General features: G+C 36.3%; 1 protein-coding gene across 1 annotated transcript in view; it reads right to left on the minus strand.

The window, feature by feature from the left end:
- LOC132543178 (DENN domain-containing protein 3-like) overlaps positions 1 to 15276 on the minus strand; it is a 46396-nt gene that overhangs the window by 18903 nt on the left and 12217 nt on the right. Inside the window, exons 7-14 of the mRNA XM_060206647.1 lie at positions 14713 to 14853; positions 13414 to 13583; positions 12304 to 12414; positions 11961 to 12063; positions 6675 to 6820; positions 2573 to 2717; positions 1913 to 2049; positions 96 to 274 (exon numbers count right to left, since the gene is read on the minus strand). Coding sequence (XP_060062630.1) covers positions 96 to 274; positions 1913 to 2049; positions 2573 to 2717; positions 6675 to 6820; positions 11961 to 12063; positions 12304 to 12414; positions 13414 to 13583; positions 14713 to 14853 — 1132 coding nt within the window. The remainder of the gene's footprint in view (positions 1 to 95; positions 275 to 1912; positions 2050 to 2572; positions 2718 to 6674; positions 6821 to 11960; positions 12064 to 12303; positions 12415 to 13413; positions 13584 to 14712; positions 14854 to 15276) is intronic.

Raw genomic sequence — 15276 nt, forward strand, 5'->3', positions numbered from 1 at the left:
CTGCTAATTGTGTTTTTTTTTCCTCTCAGTATACATTCGGTATGGAGGTAAATTCTTGCACATCTCAGTATTGTAGAAAGCTAAATATATCTTACCTAAGTCATAGTCTGGGATGTTAATGATATCATTGTGGTTATGGTAACGCCGAATCGTGCTGGTGTCCATTGATTGGCTTTCTTCCTTTTGTTTCTCTATGATGTTATGATAACCTTTGACCTTCTCAAGGTTCAGCTTTTCTTGGGCTGTGAGAAGATTGTGGATTTCATGAACAAGCCTGTATCAATAAAAGTTTATATACAATCAGTATTTATCAATTAAAATCTAATAGAATTAGTTTATATACAATCAGTATTTATCAATTAAAATCTAATAGAATTAGTTTATATACAATCAGTATTTATCAATTAAAATCTAATAGAATTAGTTTATATACAATCAGTATTTATCAAATAAAATCTAATAGAATTAATAACTATTAAAACCCAATTAAAACAAACCGAAAGATTTACATGAGAACAACAAAAAGGTACAAGTACCAAACTGTAAACCAGAATAAAAAAAATAACAACACTTTGGATCGGGTGAGCTAAAATAACACCACAAGACATGCCAAAACAAGAGCCAGGATGAAAAAAAATATAAAACACTTAACATACCAAATTGAAAACCAGGATAAAAACAAGAAAAAATATAATATATTTTTATACCAAACTGAAAACCAGGATAAAAACAATAGTCCTATAGGGCCTGTACAACGCATCTGGTTAATACACTGAAATTCCTTAACTACATGAAAAGCATTATGAAGATTTATATCTGTTTCCTATATTAGGCCTTATGGGAATCAGATGCATTTTACACACAAAACATGCATATCTCAGACCAAATGGGGACAACATCTTGGCATTCATAGAGAAGAAATCAGATTTCAAAGAATTTGCCCTATTTCTAGTATTGGGTCCTTTCCTAGGAGGCAGAAACCCAAATTTTATAACAAAGTGATTCTCCTTCACCCACCAATGCTTCACACCAACCGGGACAAAATCCAATCATTGCCACAGAATGAGTAAGATAATAAAGAATTTGATTGACTTCCCTTCACCTAGGAATGCTTCAGACTGAATTTGGCCAATATCCAAGGATTCCTACAGTGGGAGTAGCATTTAAAAATTTCTCATTTTCGGCTTTAACCTTCAGGCCCCTTGGGGCAGAGACCAACCATTTATACAAAATTGATTTCCTTTCCCCTTTGATGCTTCTGACCAAAGTTGGCCAAAATCCTGTCAGTCGTTTACAACTAGCTGTGATATTCAGGGGAAAAGTTGATGGACAGATGAACAGACGGACCAGGTGAGTCACCAACATCAATAGACATATCCAGCTACGAACCAGGGTAAAAAACAAGAGCCAGTAAAAGACAATACCAATCTGGGAGTAGGTTTTCAAGCCTAGGTCAGATTCTTGCTTACAGTAAGAACATGACAGAGTGAACATATCACTTCATGAATGTAGAGATGAAAAACATTGTAAAGTCTTTTCAAACAAAACATAAACATGTATAAAATGTTCATAAAAAGTAATTTCAATTCTACAAGTAGTACAGTGATCCCCTGATAATTCCGACACCTTCTTTCTCGACTGGAGTGAAAATTTTTAGACTGCCCAGTTCAGTTAACCACCCGAATTAGATTGAGTTATCTCCCTTCAGGACCTAATGCCATCACTATGATGCAGTTGATTGCTTGCAGAATGTGTATACAACTTTTCCTGTGAATATTTATATATGTCTTTTATTTACTTACTTTGTTCTTATTATGATATTCAAGACAATCTCAAACATTCCGCCCATTTTCCAGACTATCGACATCTGGATTATCATGGGTCCACTGTATCTAAATTCTGTCATACATACAATGTTGGTAAAAGATTCCAGTCAATTGCTGCTAGAGTTATAATGTCTGTAAGAGCACCAACGTGATCATGGTCTGCAAACTTGAACACTGCCATAAGGTATAAATAGGATATCCGTTCCTGGTAATCCATACAGGACTGAAATATACACCACAGAATTAGCTTACAGTAATCACATCCTACCTGTGATGTCACAGGGACTAGAATACACCTTATCAGTATCTAATTAACCTATATATACCTGTGGTTTAACTGCAATAAAATTATATGTACAGTCGAACATTGTTAACCCGAACTTTGAAAATTTGAAAATCCTGCTTTTCTTCTGTTTTATTATTTTTACTTTCCAAGCTTTGAGTCTTTAAGTGACTGACAGCATGGAACTTTATCATTCATGCATATTATCCCAAACTTTGCAACAAACATACGAATTCCATTAATATGAATACTCAAATAGTTCAAAAAGTTCTCATGGTCCCCTCAAGTTCGAGCTAACACGGTTTGACTGTAGTACCATACCTGCAGCAACAAAAATGATACAATGTGTCTGTTGATAAGCTCATCCACTGATTTCAAATCACAGTCCTACGATTATTATAAGGTAACAAAAAAGTCGACTTTTCTAGTTGTGAAGCTGATTATGTTTGATAGATCAGTCTACCTGTAAAGAGATGCTGAGTGAGGTTATACAAGAAGACAGATATTGTGATGAAGAATTGTTCTGTGGAAGTCGGACAATCACCAATGGCCTCTCATAAGGATTTTCATGGATCCTTGACAAGGAGACTTGTTTGTTCAAAGGTTTTCTGAAACAAACAAATGAAAATAAGAAAGGAAATCTGAGAAAAATTAAGAAAACGGTCAATAAGTTTTTTTAAATACTTTTGCTACAATGTTAAAACTTTTGCTGCAATGTTAAAACTATGTTGTAAAACAAAACATACATTGATTGAGTCCTGCCTAGTCTGATCTTTTGCCCAAAAGTCTCTGGTTTATTTAATTGTTAAGGGAAAGTAGCTTTCAGCAATATTGAATATGAAGATTAAAGCTAGGGAAAGTAGCTTTCAGCAATATTGAATATGAAGATTAAAGCTAGGGAAAGTAGCTTTCAGCAATATTGAATATGAAGGTTAAAGCTAGGGAAAGTAGCTTTCAGCAATATTGAATATGAAGATTAAAGCTAGGGAAAGTAGCTTTCAGCAATATTGAATATGAAGGTTAAAGCTAGGGAAAGTAGCTTTCAGCAATATTGAAAATGAAGGTTAAAGCTAGGGAAAGTAGCTTTCAGCAATATTGAATATGAAGATTAAACCTAGGGAAAGTAGCTTTCAGCAATATTGAATATGAAGATTAAAGCTAGGGAAAGTAGCTTTCAGCAATATTGAATATGAAGGTTAAAGCTAGGGAAAGTAGCTTTCAGCAATATTGAATATGAAGGTTATAGCTAAGGGAAAGTAGCTTTCAGCAATATTGAATATGAAGGTTATAGCTAAGGGAAAGTAGCTTTCAGTAATGTGGAACATAAAGGTTAAAGCTAGGGAAAGTAGCTTTCAGTAATGTGGAATATGAAGATTAAAGCTAGGGAAAGTAGCTTTCAGTAATGTGGAACATGAAGGTTAAAGCTAGGGAAAGTAGCTTTCAGTAATGTGGAACATAAAGGTTAAAGCTAGGGAAAGTAGCTTTCAGTAATGTGGAACATAAAGGTTAAAGCTAGGGAAAGTAGTTTCACATGTCATGGTAAAAAGAATATGACACTGATGCCTACATCTAAACTGTCATCCTATATTAATAATTCTTACAAAGTTATTTCGAACAGGAAATAAACATTATGCTAAAAATGTATTTTTTCTGTAAAAATTATAGTAAACTTTATTATATTACCTCTGAGAAAATGATGAATGCTCCTCAAAAATGATTTTATTGGACACAATTTGTTAACAAAGGGCAATAATTCTGTAATTAAGGATGGACAAGGCAGAGAAAATTTTATTGACTTATATCTATTTCCCCAAATACTAGGCCACACCCCTCTGCCTAAGAGGGATCAGAAATACTGTTATCATACAAAAATTGAGTTTCTTTCATCTAAGGACGTTGCAGGCCAATCCTGGACCAAGTTAAATCATACCGGCTGCATCAAAAACCTTTGAAGAGTATGCACATCAGATCTTCATCCCATATATGTCTACGAAGCTGCAAACAGTGTCACGCCTGGATCTGGTCTGGGATACTTACCTTTCTGATTCACTGAAAGGTAGAACACTTGCAAAGTGAGGACAAGGCGTACGGAGACTTGTGGTTGCCATTGTAGCCATACCAGGAAACTGGCAGAACTTCCTACGAGTGGACAGCAACAAGACTGAGTTGTTTAGGTTCCTCTCAGCAGCTCTTATGAAATGGTTTGACCAGGAGGACAAGCAAACCATCATTACTGATGGGGAGGCAGTGCTCAGCAAGCCACTACTACCAGATCTGACCTCACTTGCCCTATCTAACCATGAAGAGGCTGACAGTCAGATGTTGCTGCATGCATCTCATGCAGCCAGGCATTGACACCATTCAATAGTTATTCGGACAGCAGATACCGATGTTGTGGTGCTGGCAGTGTCCGTGGTACAGGAGTTGCAATCAGAAGACGAACAATGGCTGGCAATCAGAACAGGCCGAAGTTTCCGATATCAGCACATGAAATAGCAGCTGGACTGGGACGAGAGAAGGCTTGTGCTTTGCCAATGTTCCATGCTCTTGCTGGATGTGACACTGTGTCCAGTTTTGCCAGACATGGCAAGAAGGCTGCGTGGGCAGTCTGGACGGTACTGCCAGAACTCACTGAGGTGCTGCTGCTGCTGTCCTCCACACCACGTGACATACCAAACGATGCAATGTGCATCATTGAAAGGTTCGTGATCCTGTTGTATGATCAAACCCAAAAATTCATGGGCATTGACAAGACCAGGAGGAAACTCTTCGCAAGGAAGAACAATGTGCAGCTGATCCCTCCAACAGAGGCAGCTTTAGAGGATGATGTCAAGAGGGCAGTGCATCAAGGTGGACATGTGTGGGGTCAGATACTGCTGCCAGCACCAGAGCTCCCTCCACCAACCAACTTGGGTTGGTCAATGACTGGGGGACAGTACACACCATACTGGACCAGGCTACCTGAGGCAGCTCACAGCTGCATTGAACTGGTTTCTTGCAAGTGCCAGAAAGGGTGTGTGAGGCGCTGCAAATGCAAGAAGGCTGCCCTTCAGTGCACAGCCCTCTGTGTGTGTGAAGGGGACTGCACATGACGATGAGTCCACAACATACACGTACTTGTGGCAGTGCTGAACTTGTTAACATCACACTGTTTATGTACACGTATCTTCAGTACCGATATATACCTAGCCTCAGATACCAGACCATTGCAGAATGCCAGTATACACCTAGCCTCAGATATTAGACCATGTAGCATGCAGGAATGGTACCTAATACATTTACAGACCTAAGACTTTACCACCCATTTAACATGCTTTCATAAGATCATTCTTTTCAAAATATCGTGTTCAATCTTATATTTACCTAGGTAATTTCCAAATACAATTATATAACAGACTGTGAAAGATAACATTAAGTTGAAATTGGTATCACTGGATTCCTTGTCCCCAAAAACATACATTTAGACACCAGAATCAAGTCAATAGCAGCATTTGACCCAGAGATAATCGCATATGTAGACTTCAAAGTGGCGGCCATTTTGAAATCCAATATGGTGGACATAAAGAGAGAATTCCGAGTGGTCCAATATCTCAAAATGTTTGCAACATGTTAATGTACATGTGTGCCAAATTTGGTGCTTGTATCACAAAATGCACAATTCATTTGAATATTTGGGCAAACTGTCCCACTATAGCACAGAGAACAAAGCAAGACTTTGCTGTAAAATTGTCACTATTGAGCTCTATCTTCTCCTAGGGGGAACCGTCGAGACACACCATATATACACAAACATTGTACATGTATAGATATCTGGGCATTCCTTCAGATAAGGAGGACCTTAAATAATTTGCTCTGCTGACCACAGTACTACACTCACTGTTCACTGAATATTGAATCCTTTTTTCCAAAGGATGTTTCAGATCAAATATGGACAAAACTTTCAAAAATTTTCCTACAGAAGAAGAATTATATTAAAGAACTTGCTAAATTTTCTCTTCTGACCAAATTTGGTAAAAATCTGCTAAGTTGTTAAAGACTAGAAACCATTTGTAGGAAAAGTTGACGGAGAGCTGGAGAAACAGACAATGGATGCTGCAATATGTCATAAACCTACTTGATCCTTTGAGCTGTGTAAGCTACAAATTGGGTGAACAATTTTTGATGTGTAGTGCAAAGAACCTTGCAAAAAGTGTTTTTTTTGTATTTTCCTACCATTTGTTTCAATAGTAACATTGCAACTACTGGGTATTAGAAATGAAATTTTGCCAATAACAAAAAGTACAACTTGTGCTTAATAAATCTAGTTTGATAGATGTACAAAGTTTTGAATTCTGACTTGTTTCCATGGTAACAGCAAAAAAGAAATCTTCCTGATAACAAAATGCATGACTTGGGCACAAGGCTAATATGTATACAATAGTTTACTAGCTGAAGGCAGGAAAGTGTTCTCTTACCATGGGGTCCCTCCACAAATACAGGGGAAGATTAGACAATTTTTCATGTTTAGTCTCTCAAGGTTACTAAAGCAAATCTACATTTGATTTCAACAAACACAAGTAACTTACCGAGGGTGTACCTGTGAGACTCTGATATCACCCAAGCTTGCTTGTTTTACAAACTGTCGTGTCTTTCTCTCAAACTCTGTCCAGTAGTCAGTTTTCTCCTTCAGACGATCATCAAGGAAGGACTTGAACATGTCTTTCTTCAAAACCTAAAATTTAAATAATGATCTTATGTAATGTGTTAATTCTCAATCGTTTCATGACATTTGAATTGATTGTCCTTACCAAGTGATGATTCAGACTGTATTTGAATGAAATCCACTCAAGCACTCAAGTGTTGAGGAAGGATTAAAAGTGGTTTAAAGAAAACTTTCTTCCTCATTACCAATTTGGGCCCTCTCCTCCAGTCCCTTGGGGTCAGATAAACTTTCTGAATTTAACAAATAATTACTTGAACACTGACAGGTCTGCAGGGCCCGCTATGTGGCTGGAAGTTTGATTTTGATTGGTCCAAGGGAACTTAAGTTATATCACGGAAACCATTTTTATAGCAATCTGATTTCAGGAACAAGAGGGCCGTGAAAATTAACAATCGACGAATTGAAACACTATAGAATTAAATGATAGTGGTATTACTAATCTGATGAATTCAAATTTTGAACATTATTAGAAAGGATCCAGAAACTCATAAATGGTATATTTAGTTCATGAAATACAGTTGGGTAATTAAGTTACAAAATGGCTACAGTGTCTACCATGTTGAAGTTTTGATTAGACTGAAAAAAACAAATCAACTGTTTCTTTCCTTTAACAAATAAAACTCCAATAGTTTTTCTCTCAATAGCGTGAATGAAACTGAAAAAGTAGTCCAAACTACATGTATTTGTTCAAGATGAGTTTTGTTGGATTTTGGACCAAACCTAAAGATAAGATTTGGTCAGGACAATATCATGATCACTTCACACACATTTAGTATCATTCCCATTTCTTGATACTGTTTCAGACCCAATTGTGGTGATATCTACCCATGCATAAAGAAACAAAACACTGATTAACTTCCCCTTTTAGGGCCCTTCCCCTAAGTCCCTAGGGGTCAAATCAACTTTTTTCAATTTATGAATTAATTGCTCACCCCTAATGATGTTTGAGACAAAATTTGAATAAAATCCAAACAAGCATTAAAGATCATTGACAAACAAAATAAGTTGATTTTTTTGTGAAAAATAATCATATCTTGTTTAAATAATGTGATCAGCGTACAGCATGATATACAGGTAGCACTAATTCTACCTGTAATTAACCGAGGAAGTTAAAAGATCTAGAGTTATTTCCCTTCTAAAAAACAAGGATTCTCATTGGTTGATCACGCCACCAGACATGTATTCAGTAGTAGTGTTTATGAAGACTACACATGAAATCGGCTATATTTGATTGAAAAAGCATGCCCAGCACCATAAAACAACGAAGAAGTGAAGTTTGTTATTTGACCATAACAGTTTGAGTCTCAAAGTTCCAGTAATAACAATTAGGGTGACAAATCATACCCTGGTTTTGTTGACGCAGACAAAAATTATAGGCATACCATATCTCAATGAACGGTAAGGCAAATTTTAACTTCTATTTGTTCATTGCCTGTCTATAGCCTGTCTATATTTACATAGTGTCAACTTTCTTGTATCTAATAGTATTCTATATAAACTTGTTTGTTTAGTAATTTTCGCTGAGCACTCACTTAAGTGATTGGATGCGTCTTTTCACTTTTTTTTCAGATTTGGTTTTAAAAAAATATAAAACTGTTTTAATCTAACCATAAAGTATTTGTTAAATGCAATATTCATCACACTATTCATTGCTGTTAAGTCTGGAATGCTGTCAGCTACTTGTACCTAAGTACACACGGGAACCTGCCTGTGAGAGGGGTTGAGTGGTCGTGACAGAACACTAATTAGTTTATTGGACTGTAAATTCACCCGAATAAGATGGCCAGTTTTACCTGTATTACATCAAGGAATGAACTCAAGGCTCACAATTCAGTAAAATCATACCATTATTGATGGTTTTTTGTTTTCTTTTATCGCAGAAATCTCCAAACTCACTATTATATCGTTTTATTTCTATTCCATATAATTTGTGTCATTTTGCTTCATGTTTCACTTTTGTTATGTTTACTGAAAAATACTTTGTTACTAAATATATTGCTATTACAGCTTATGATTTGCTTTCATCATGCATTCTACAATACATTGAACTACTTTTGTACTTGTCAGTAAGTAGATAGTGTATATCTGTTTTAATTCTGTAGTTTTACCATGACTCAATATTTTGTGTTATATTTATAACTTGTTATATGTTTGCTCGTAATTAGCGCTACAGAAAGAGTTTTTTTATCTGTAAATAAAGAATTGTCAAGAAAATAAATCTTCTATCTTGCATTTCCCGGGCCTATAACTCCATTCCGTGCAGGAAATACAGAATGAAAGTCACAATAGAATAACGAAGAAACACACAGAACAGGACTTTATCTTCAGGGAAAGAGTACAAATATCATAGTAATACATGCACACATGCTATACAACATCATCAACTTCCACACGTAGGACAATAAACGTGCAAATACATACGTATCATATAATTAATATTCGGTGTTTGCCAATTGTTATCCTAGAACAAGGAGATGTAAATCAATAGCTACCGTGTAGCCCAGTTTTAACAGAAAAACACTGTATTTTTCTACATACCGTAAAAACTCACGTATAGTGCGCAGGTACTTTTTGGAGATCAGATTTTAAAAAAAAAAAAATCTACAGAAAAATTAATTGACTGGTCACTGCGACGAAACATTTGATGTGGTCTGATCCATTGATAATTAGGAAACCACAATGAGCGTGACCCTAACACATGTAATTACCTTAAGTAAACAAATTTACCCAGGTGACCTATCAAGCATGAAAGGCTTGGCTGATTGTATAATTAACGGTTAATGACAGTTAACACGTTGAGTATGAGGAGACTGATGACACCCGGCTTGGGCTGAACGCGTACTATTGGTCAGAAAACGATGTTGTTTTAACTGTCTGAACATTTCCAGACCTACCTTGTCCCCATGAATGCAGGTGGTTTGTTCAGTATAGGCATGATCTTTCATGGTATCTGTACCCACCGCGGTATCCGAAGGTATTTAATGATAGATTGTTTACACCGACTTCGACATGGGGAAACTGCGAACGCCATTTGACTACGCCGAGATACTGGAGTTTCGTGCTGCCGGTCGCCACTTCGACATTCCAGAGTGAAATATCAAGGCACGGAAGAAAGAAAAGACCGTTTAAAGTCCCAACCACTGACCAGAAGGGCTGACATAGGTGCAACAGCGAAACACCCAAAGATGGAGGGAGAGAGCTGTTCAAATTTGTATGCGATCGCCGATATCCCGGCATCGCTGCCAGTACAACAGAACTGCGCGTGCGGGCCATGCAGATCAAGAGAGGTCATGGGGTCACCAACTTTGGGCATCGGTGGGATGGGCTGTCCGATTTATGAACAGAACGACAATTGCCTAAAAACTTCCGGATTCATTGAATTCCACAGATACATCATCAAAATGAGGCAGAAATTCAGACACTACTATAGCCCCGACCAATAGTAAGACCGACAGGAAACGAAAAAAAATTTGATTCACCGTAATGAATGGCAGATGATTAAAACATTTTATTTTTTTGTTGTTTTTATCTTCAAACTATCATATAAGACCGATGACTTTTACATATAACTATGTGAAGAGAGGTAATCCAATATGGCGGATGCAGAACTCGGGAATGATAACCCCAGGAATGGCATGTACCTGCGTATAGTGCGCACCCCCTTTTTGACACGACAGTTTCAGCTTAAAAAAGTGTGCACTATACGCGAATATTTACGGTATTTATTTTCAAATAACTTAGGATACTTTATAGATACAACCGATGAGCTGGGATCAACGTATACGTATTATCCGTCCCTCCAGTAAGTAAACATTTTATAATGTACTATGATAATTGAATACGTAAATGTGTAATTGGAAGAATCTTGAGATAAAATAATTGATCTCATTATATTTGGGTATACATAATAGAAAACAATAGGGTTTATGATAATGGTACAATATCCACTATCTAGGTCATAAATAACATGTCATTTGACAAGGTGGTGACCATGGACATACAGCTGTGTCCAGGTGTGTCAAGGTGTTCACCCAGGTACATTTCTGACATGAAAGTGATGTCAGTACCAGCTGAAATTGACATTTTCCAATTAACATGTAGGGCAGATATTGAAGAATTCACCTGATTGATTTGTTACTTGTTCATCTCAGCTGTGTTATGTTTTGCAATTTCCCATAACATTTTGTATTAAGAAGTTTGCATAGATATTTATGATTTTTCACTGGTTTTATAATACCTCTATACAGCAAAATTTGACTGAAATCCATTCAAGCATTATCGGGAAGTTGTGTTTCGAAGCAAAATACTGCTTAACTTCCCCTTCCGGGGGCCCATTCCTAAGTCTCTAGGATTCAAATCAATTTTCAGATTTCAACAATTAATCACCCATCTCTACTGATGTTTTATACCAAATTTGCATGAAATCCATTTAGGCATTATGGGGAAGTATTGTTTTGAAGCATAATATTGACTAACTTTCTCTTTTGGAACCCCACCTCCAAGGTCCCTTGGGGTCAAATCAACTTGCTGAATTAAGAAATGATGACTCATCTGCAATAATGTTTAAAACCAAATTTGGTTGAAATCAACCGAAGCATTAAGACAGAGTAGTGTTTTAAAGCAAAATATTGTCTAACTTCCCTTTTTTTGGGGGCTCTGTACTCAGGTCCACGGTGGCCAAATCAACGTTCTGAATTCCGATAAAAAGACCCACCTGCAATAATGTTTCTGATAAAATTTTGTTGAAATCAACCAAGGAAGAAGTAGAATTTGGAAGCAAAATATTGACTAACTTCCCCCTTTGGGGCCCCATTCCTAAGTCGCTAGGGGTCGAATCAACTTTCTGAATTTAAGAATTAATTGCCCACCCCTAATGGTATGTCAGAAAAAAATGTGAATGAAATCCATTCAAGCATTAAGGAAGAGTAGCATTTTAAATGGAAGTAATGACTACCTTTTCCGTTTCAGGCTCTGCACACAGGTCCCTTGGAACCTCTAGCTTAAATTATTTACTTTTTATGATATGTACTTACAAAAGGTACATCCAAGGTTTTATGAAACTGACAATACTTATTTTCCCATAAAACTGTTTGTTCCATGTAAAAGGTACATATCACTAACAAGGTTTTATGAAACTGACAATACCTACTTTTTTATAGAACAGTTTATCCTCTGGGCTTTTCCCCTGAGATTCCAAGAACAACTGTTCATTGAAGCTGTGGTGTTCAGGTCTCACTTCCAAAACTACTCCTCTAGAACATTTTAACATGAAAAATGAAATTAAATATACAACACACAATAAATAAAAAAGCAATATTTCATAGCAATACAATAAAATAAGTAACTACAATTTAAAAAAGAGGCCTGATCATCCCTTGTCCTCACATCTCTGGACTACTACAAACAAGGCAGACAACATGAACATGTTGCAAAACACCAGATGATTTGGTAACATGCAAGACAGACTACTATATAACTAGTCAGTTTTTTACCTGAAGAGATTCACCATCAACTCCAGGCATCCTTCCTCTATCACTCGATTCAATCTACGAATTCGGGTCTCCCGAATCTTCTTTTCCTCAGAAACATTGTGGCAGGTTGGCCTGTAAAATTTACATAATAATTCTTAGACATCATTTCACCAAATAAACCTTTATGTCTTAATAAGTTCCTGCCAGGTTTCCTACTAACAGTGTTATCCTTTCTGAGAAACTGTTGTAAACATGGTCTGAGACATGTTCAACAGTACATTGATACATGTGCAATGTGAAATTTAAGAAATGGTGGAAGAAACAGACCAACTAACAAGACGCCTCCATCACTCAAACAGACAGTGTATAATATACTCTCTCTCTCTCTCTCTCTCTCTCTCTCTATATATATTTATCTACTGGGAATGAAGGTGACTGGATTATCTACTGGGAATGATGGTGACTGGATTATCTACTGGGAATGATGGTGACTGGATTATCTACTTGGAATGAAGGTGACTGGATTATCTACTTGGAATGATGGTGACTGGATTATCTACTGGGAATGATGGTGACTGGATTATCTACTGGGAATGAAGGTGACTGGATTATCTACTGGGAATGATGTTGACTGGATTATCTATTGGGAATAAAGGTGACTTGATTATTTACTGGGAATGAAGGTGACTGGATTATCTATAGGGAATGAAGGTGACTGGATTATCTATATGGAATGATGGTGACTGGATTATCTACTGGGAATGATGGTGACTGGATTATCTACTGGGAATGAAGGTGACTGGATCACTACTGGGAATGATGTTGACTGGATTATCTATTGGGAATGATGTTGACTGGATTATCTATTGGGAATAAAGGTGACTTGATTATTTACTGGGAATGAAGGTGACTGGATTATCTATAGGGAATGAAGGTGACTGGATTATCTATAGGGAATGAAGGTGACTGGATTATCTATAGGGAATGATGGTGACTGGATTATCGACTGGGAATGATGGTGACTGGATTGTCGACTAGGAATAAAGATGGCTTGGTTAATTTTTATAAAATGGAAAATTTAAATAAAATCAAATAAACTACCAAGTATACTGAAGATTAAATAATCTGTACCTCTGTACATCTTCCAATTCAAAAAACACTCTGGCTCTCTTACAGACTTTCCTGAAGGATGTGGCTGGTTCCTCGGGTATGGCGGGTATATGATGGTTATCAGAAGTGTTGGATGTGGAGTTCACCATCACTGTACCCTCGTCTATGTTAACTACCACTAGACCCTCAATCTGACAAACAAGTTCATTATGTGTGTCGTCATAAATATCCAAAACTCAGTTTAATATAATATTTTATCCTGCAACTGGCACTGACATTGTCAGACTACACCTTCTATATATATTTTTGCTGTATTCGTCAGTGACGGAAAACGGCTGTCACTTAGCACGTGCGGTAATTACTTTCTGAATCTACTTCAAAATTAGGTTTATGATATAAATAACTGATGAAATAAGTTATTACATATGTTGTAATAAATAAGTTTATTTATGAAAATTCATAAAGTCGCTGTCATATCCGTTGAAGTTTGGAATTACATTTCTGTGAGGAACAATTACTTTGGCGTACGTCATCAAGAAAAATTCAGCGTAACGTCGACATCAGGTAAACACAGATTAAACAAGAAAGCTGTTTAAGTTTCAGTAGTCTGATTTTCAATCAATGTTGCAGGTTAAATACATATATACATACATGGTCAATGTTTTTAAATTGAAGCTGCATTTTGGCTCGGTACAGAAAGACAAAAATTGTATGCCACTTTTGTCTTATACAGCTGATATTTTAAGACACTGATCATGTATTTTCTATATATCTGTAAACATATTCCATTTTATCCTCTACATCAATGTGTACAAAATTCTAATTCACAAAACTATCTTAATGTAGCCAAAATCTATACACCAATATGTACATACATAAAACCTATACACCAACATGTACATATACAAAACCTATACACCAACATGTACATACATAAAACCTCTACACCAACATGTTCATATATAAAACCTACACACCAACATGTACATATATAAAACCTACACACCAACATGTACATATATAAAACCTACACACCAACATGTACATATATAAAACCTACACACCAACATGTACATATATAAAACCTATACACCAACATGTACATATATAAAACCTATACACCAACATGTACATATATAAAACCTATACACCAACATGTACATATATAAAATCTACACACCAACATGTACATACATAAAACCTCTACACCAACATGTACATATATAAAACCTACACACCAACATGTACTTACATAAAACCTATACACCAACAAGTACATATATAAAACCTATATATCAACACTGGTTTTTGTTTTAGTACCTGTTCCACAATGCTGCGATGTTTGAGATGACAGCCCATGATAAAGGTACCGGGGGCGTCTAGTAAGTCCAAGGCTTTCAATGATAGTATAGGTACATAGGTAAATCTCCAACGAAAAGGCAACAAGAAGTTGAGAAAGCTCTGAAAAAAAGAAAAATGGTTGATAAAAATGATAAATTACAAATACACACTCAGAGTGATTACAGTAAAATTTGACACATTTTTAATTCTGTTCACACAAATAAAACCTTCCTTGTCTGGTATTCACAAAAAATATTAACTTAAGTCAAATGCCCAAAACAGGAATATCAAGTCACTGGGTTGGACGCTCAAAATTCTGATCAGAAAGGACGAGTTTTCAGAACTTACCAAGGTGTGAGGATGCTGGTGGACCTGTTTGACTCTGTTCAGGATGTATTCAGAAGGAGGCAGACTCATTATGTAATGTTATGTATATAGAGTTATCTTTAGTCAATTATTCTAAGTGAATCACAAAGGAAGTGCTTCCAAAAAGAAAGGAGTATAATGTGTATGGGACATAACCCCTTAACTCCCAACTATGCA

The sequence above is a fragment of the Ylistrum balloti genome, unplaced genomic scaffold (assembly GCF_031769215.1).
Source record: "Ylistrum balloti isolate Yb309-2 unplaced genomic scaffold, AGI_CSIRO_Ybal_v1 Utg369742, whole genome shotgun sequence".
NCBI classification, from domain to species: domain Eukaryota; kingdom Metazoa; phylum Mollusca; class Bivalvia; order Pectinida; family Pectinidae; genus Ylistrum; species Ylistrum balloti.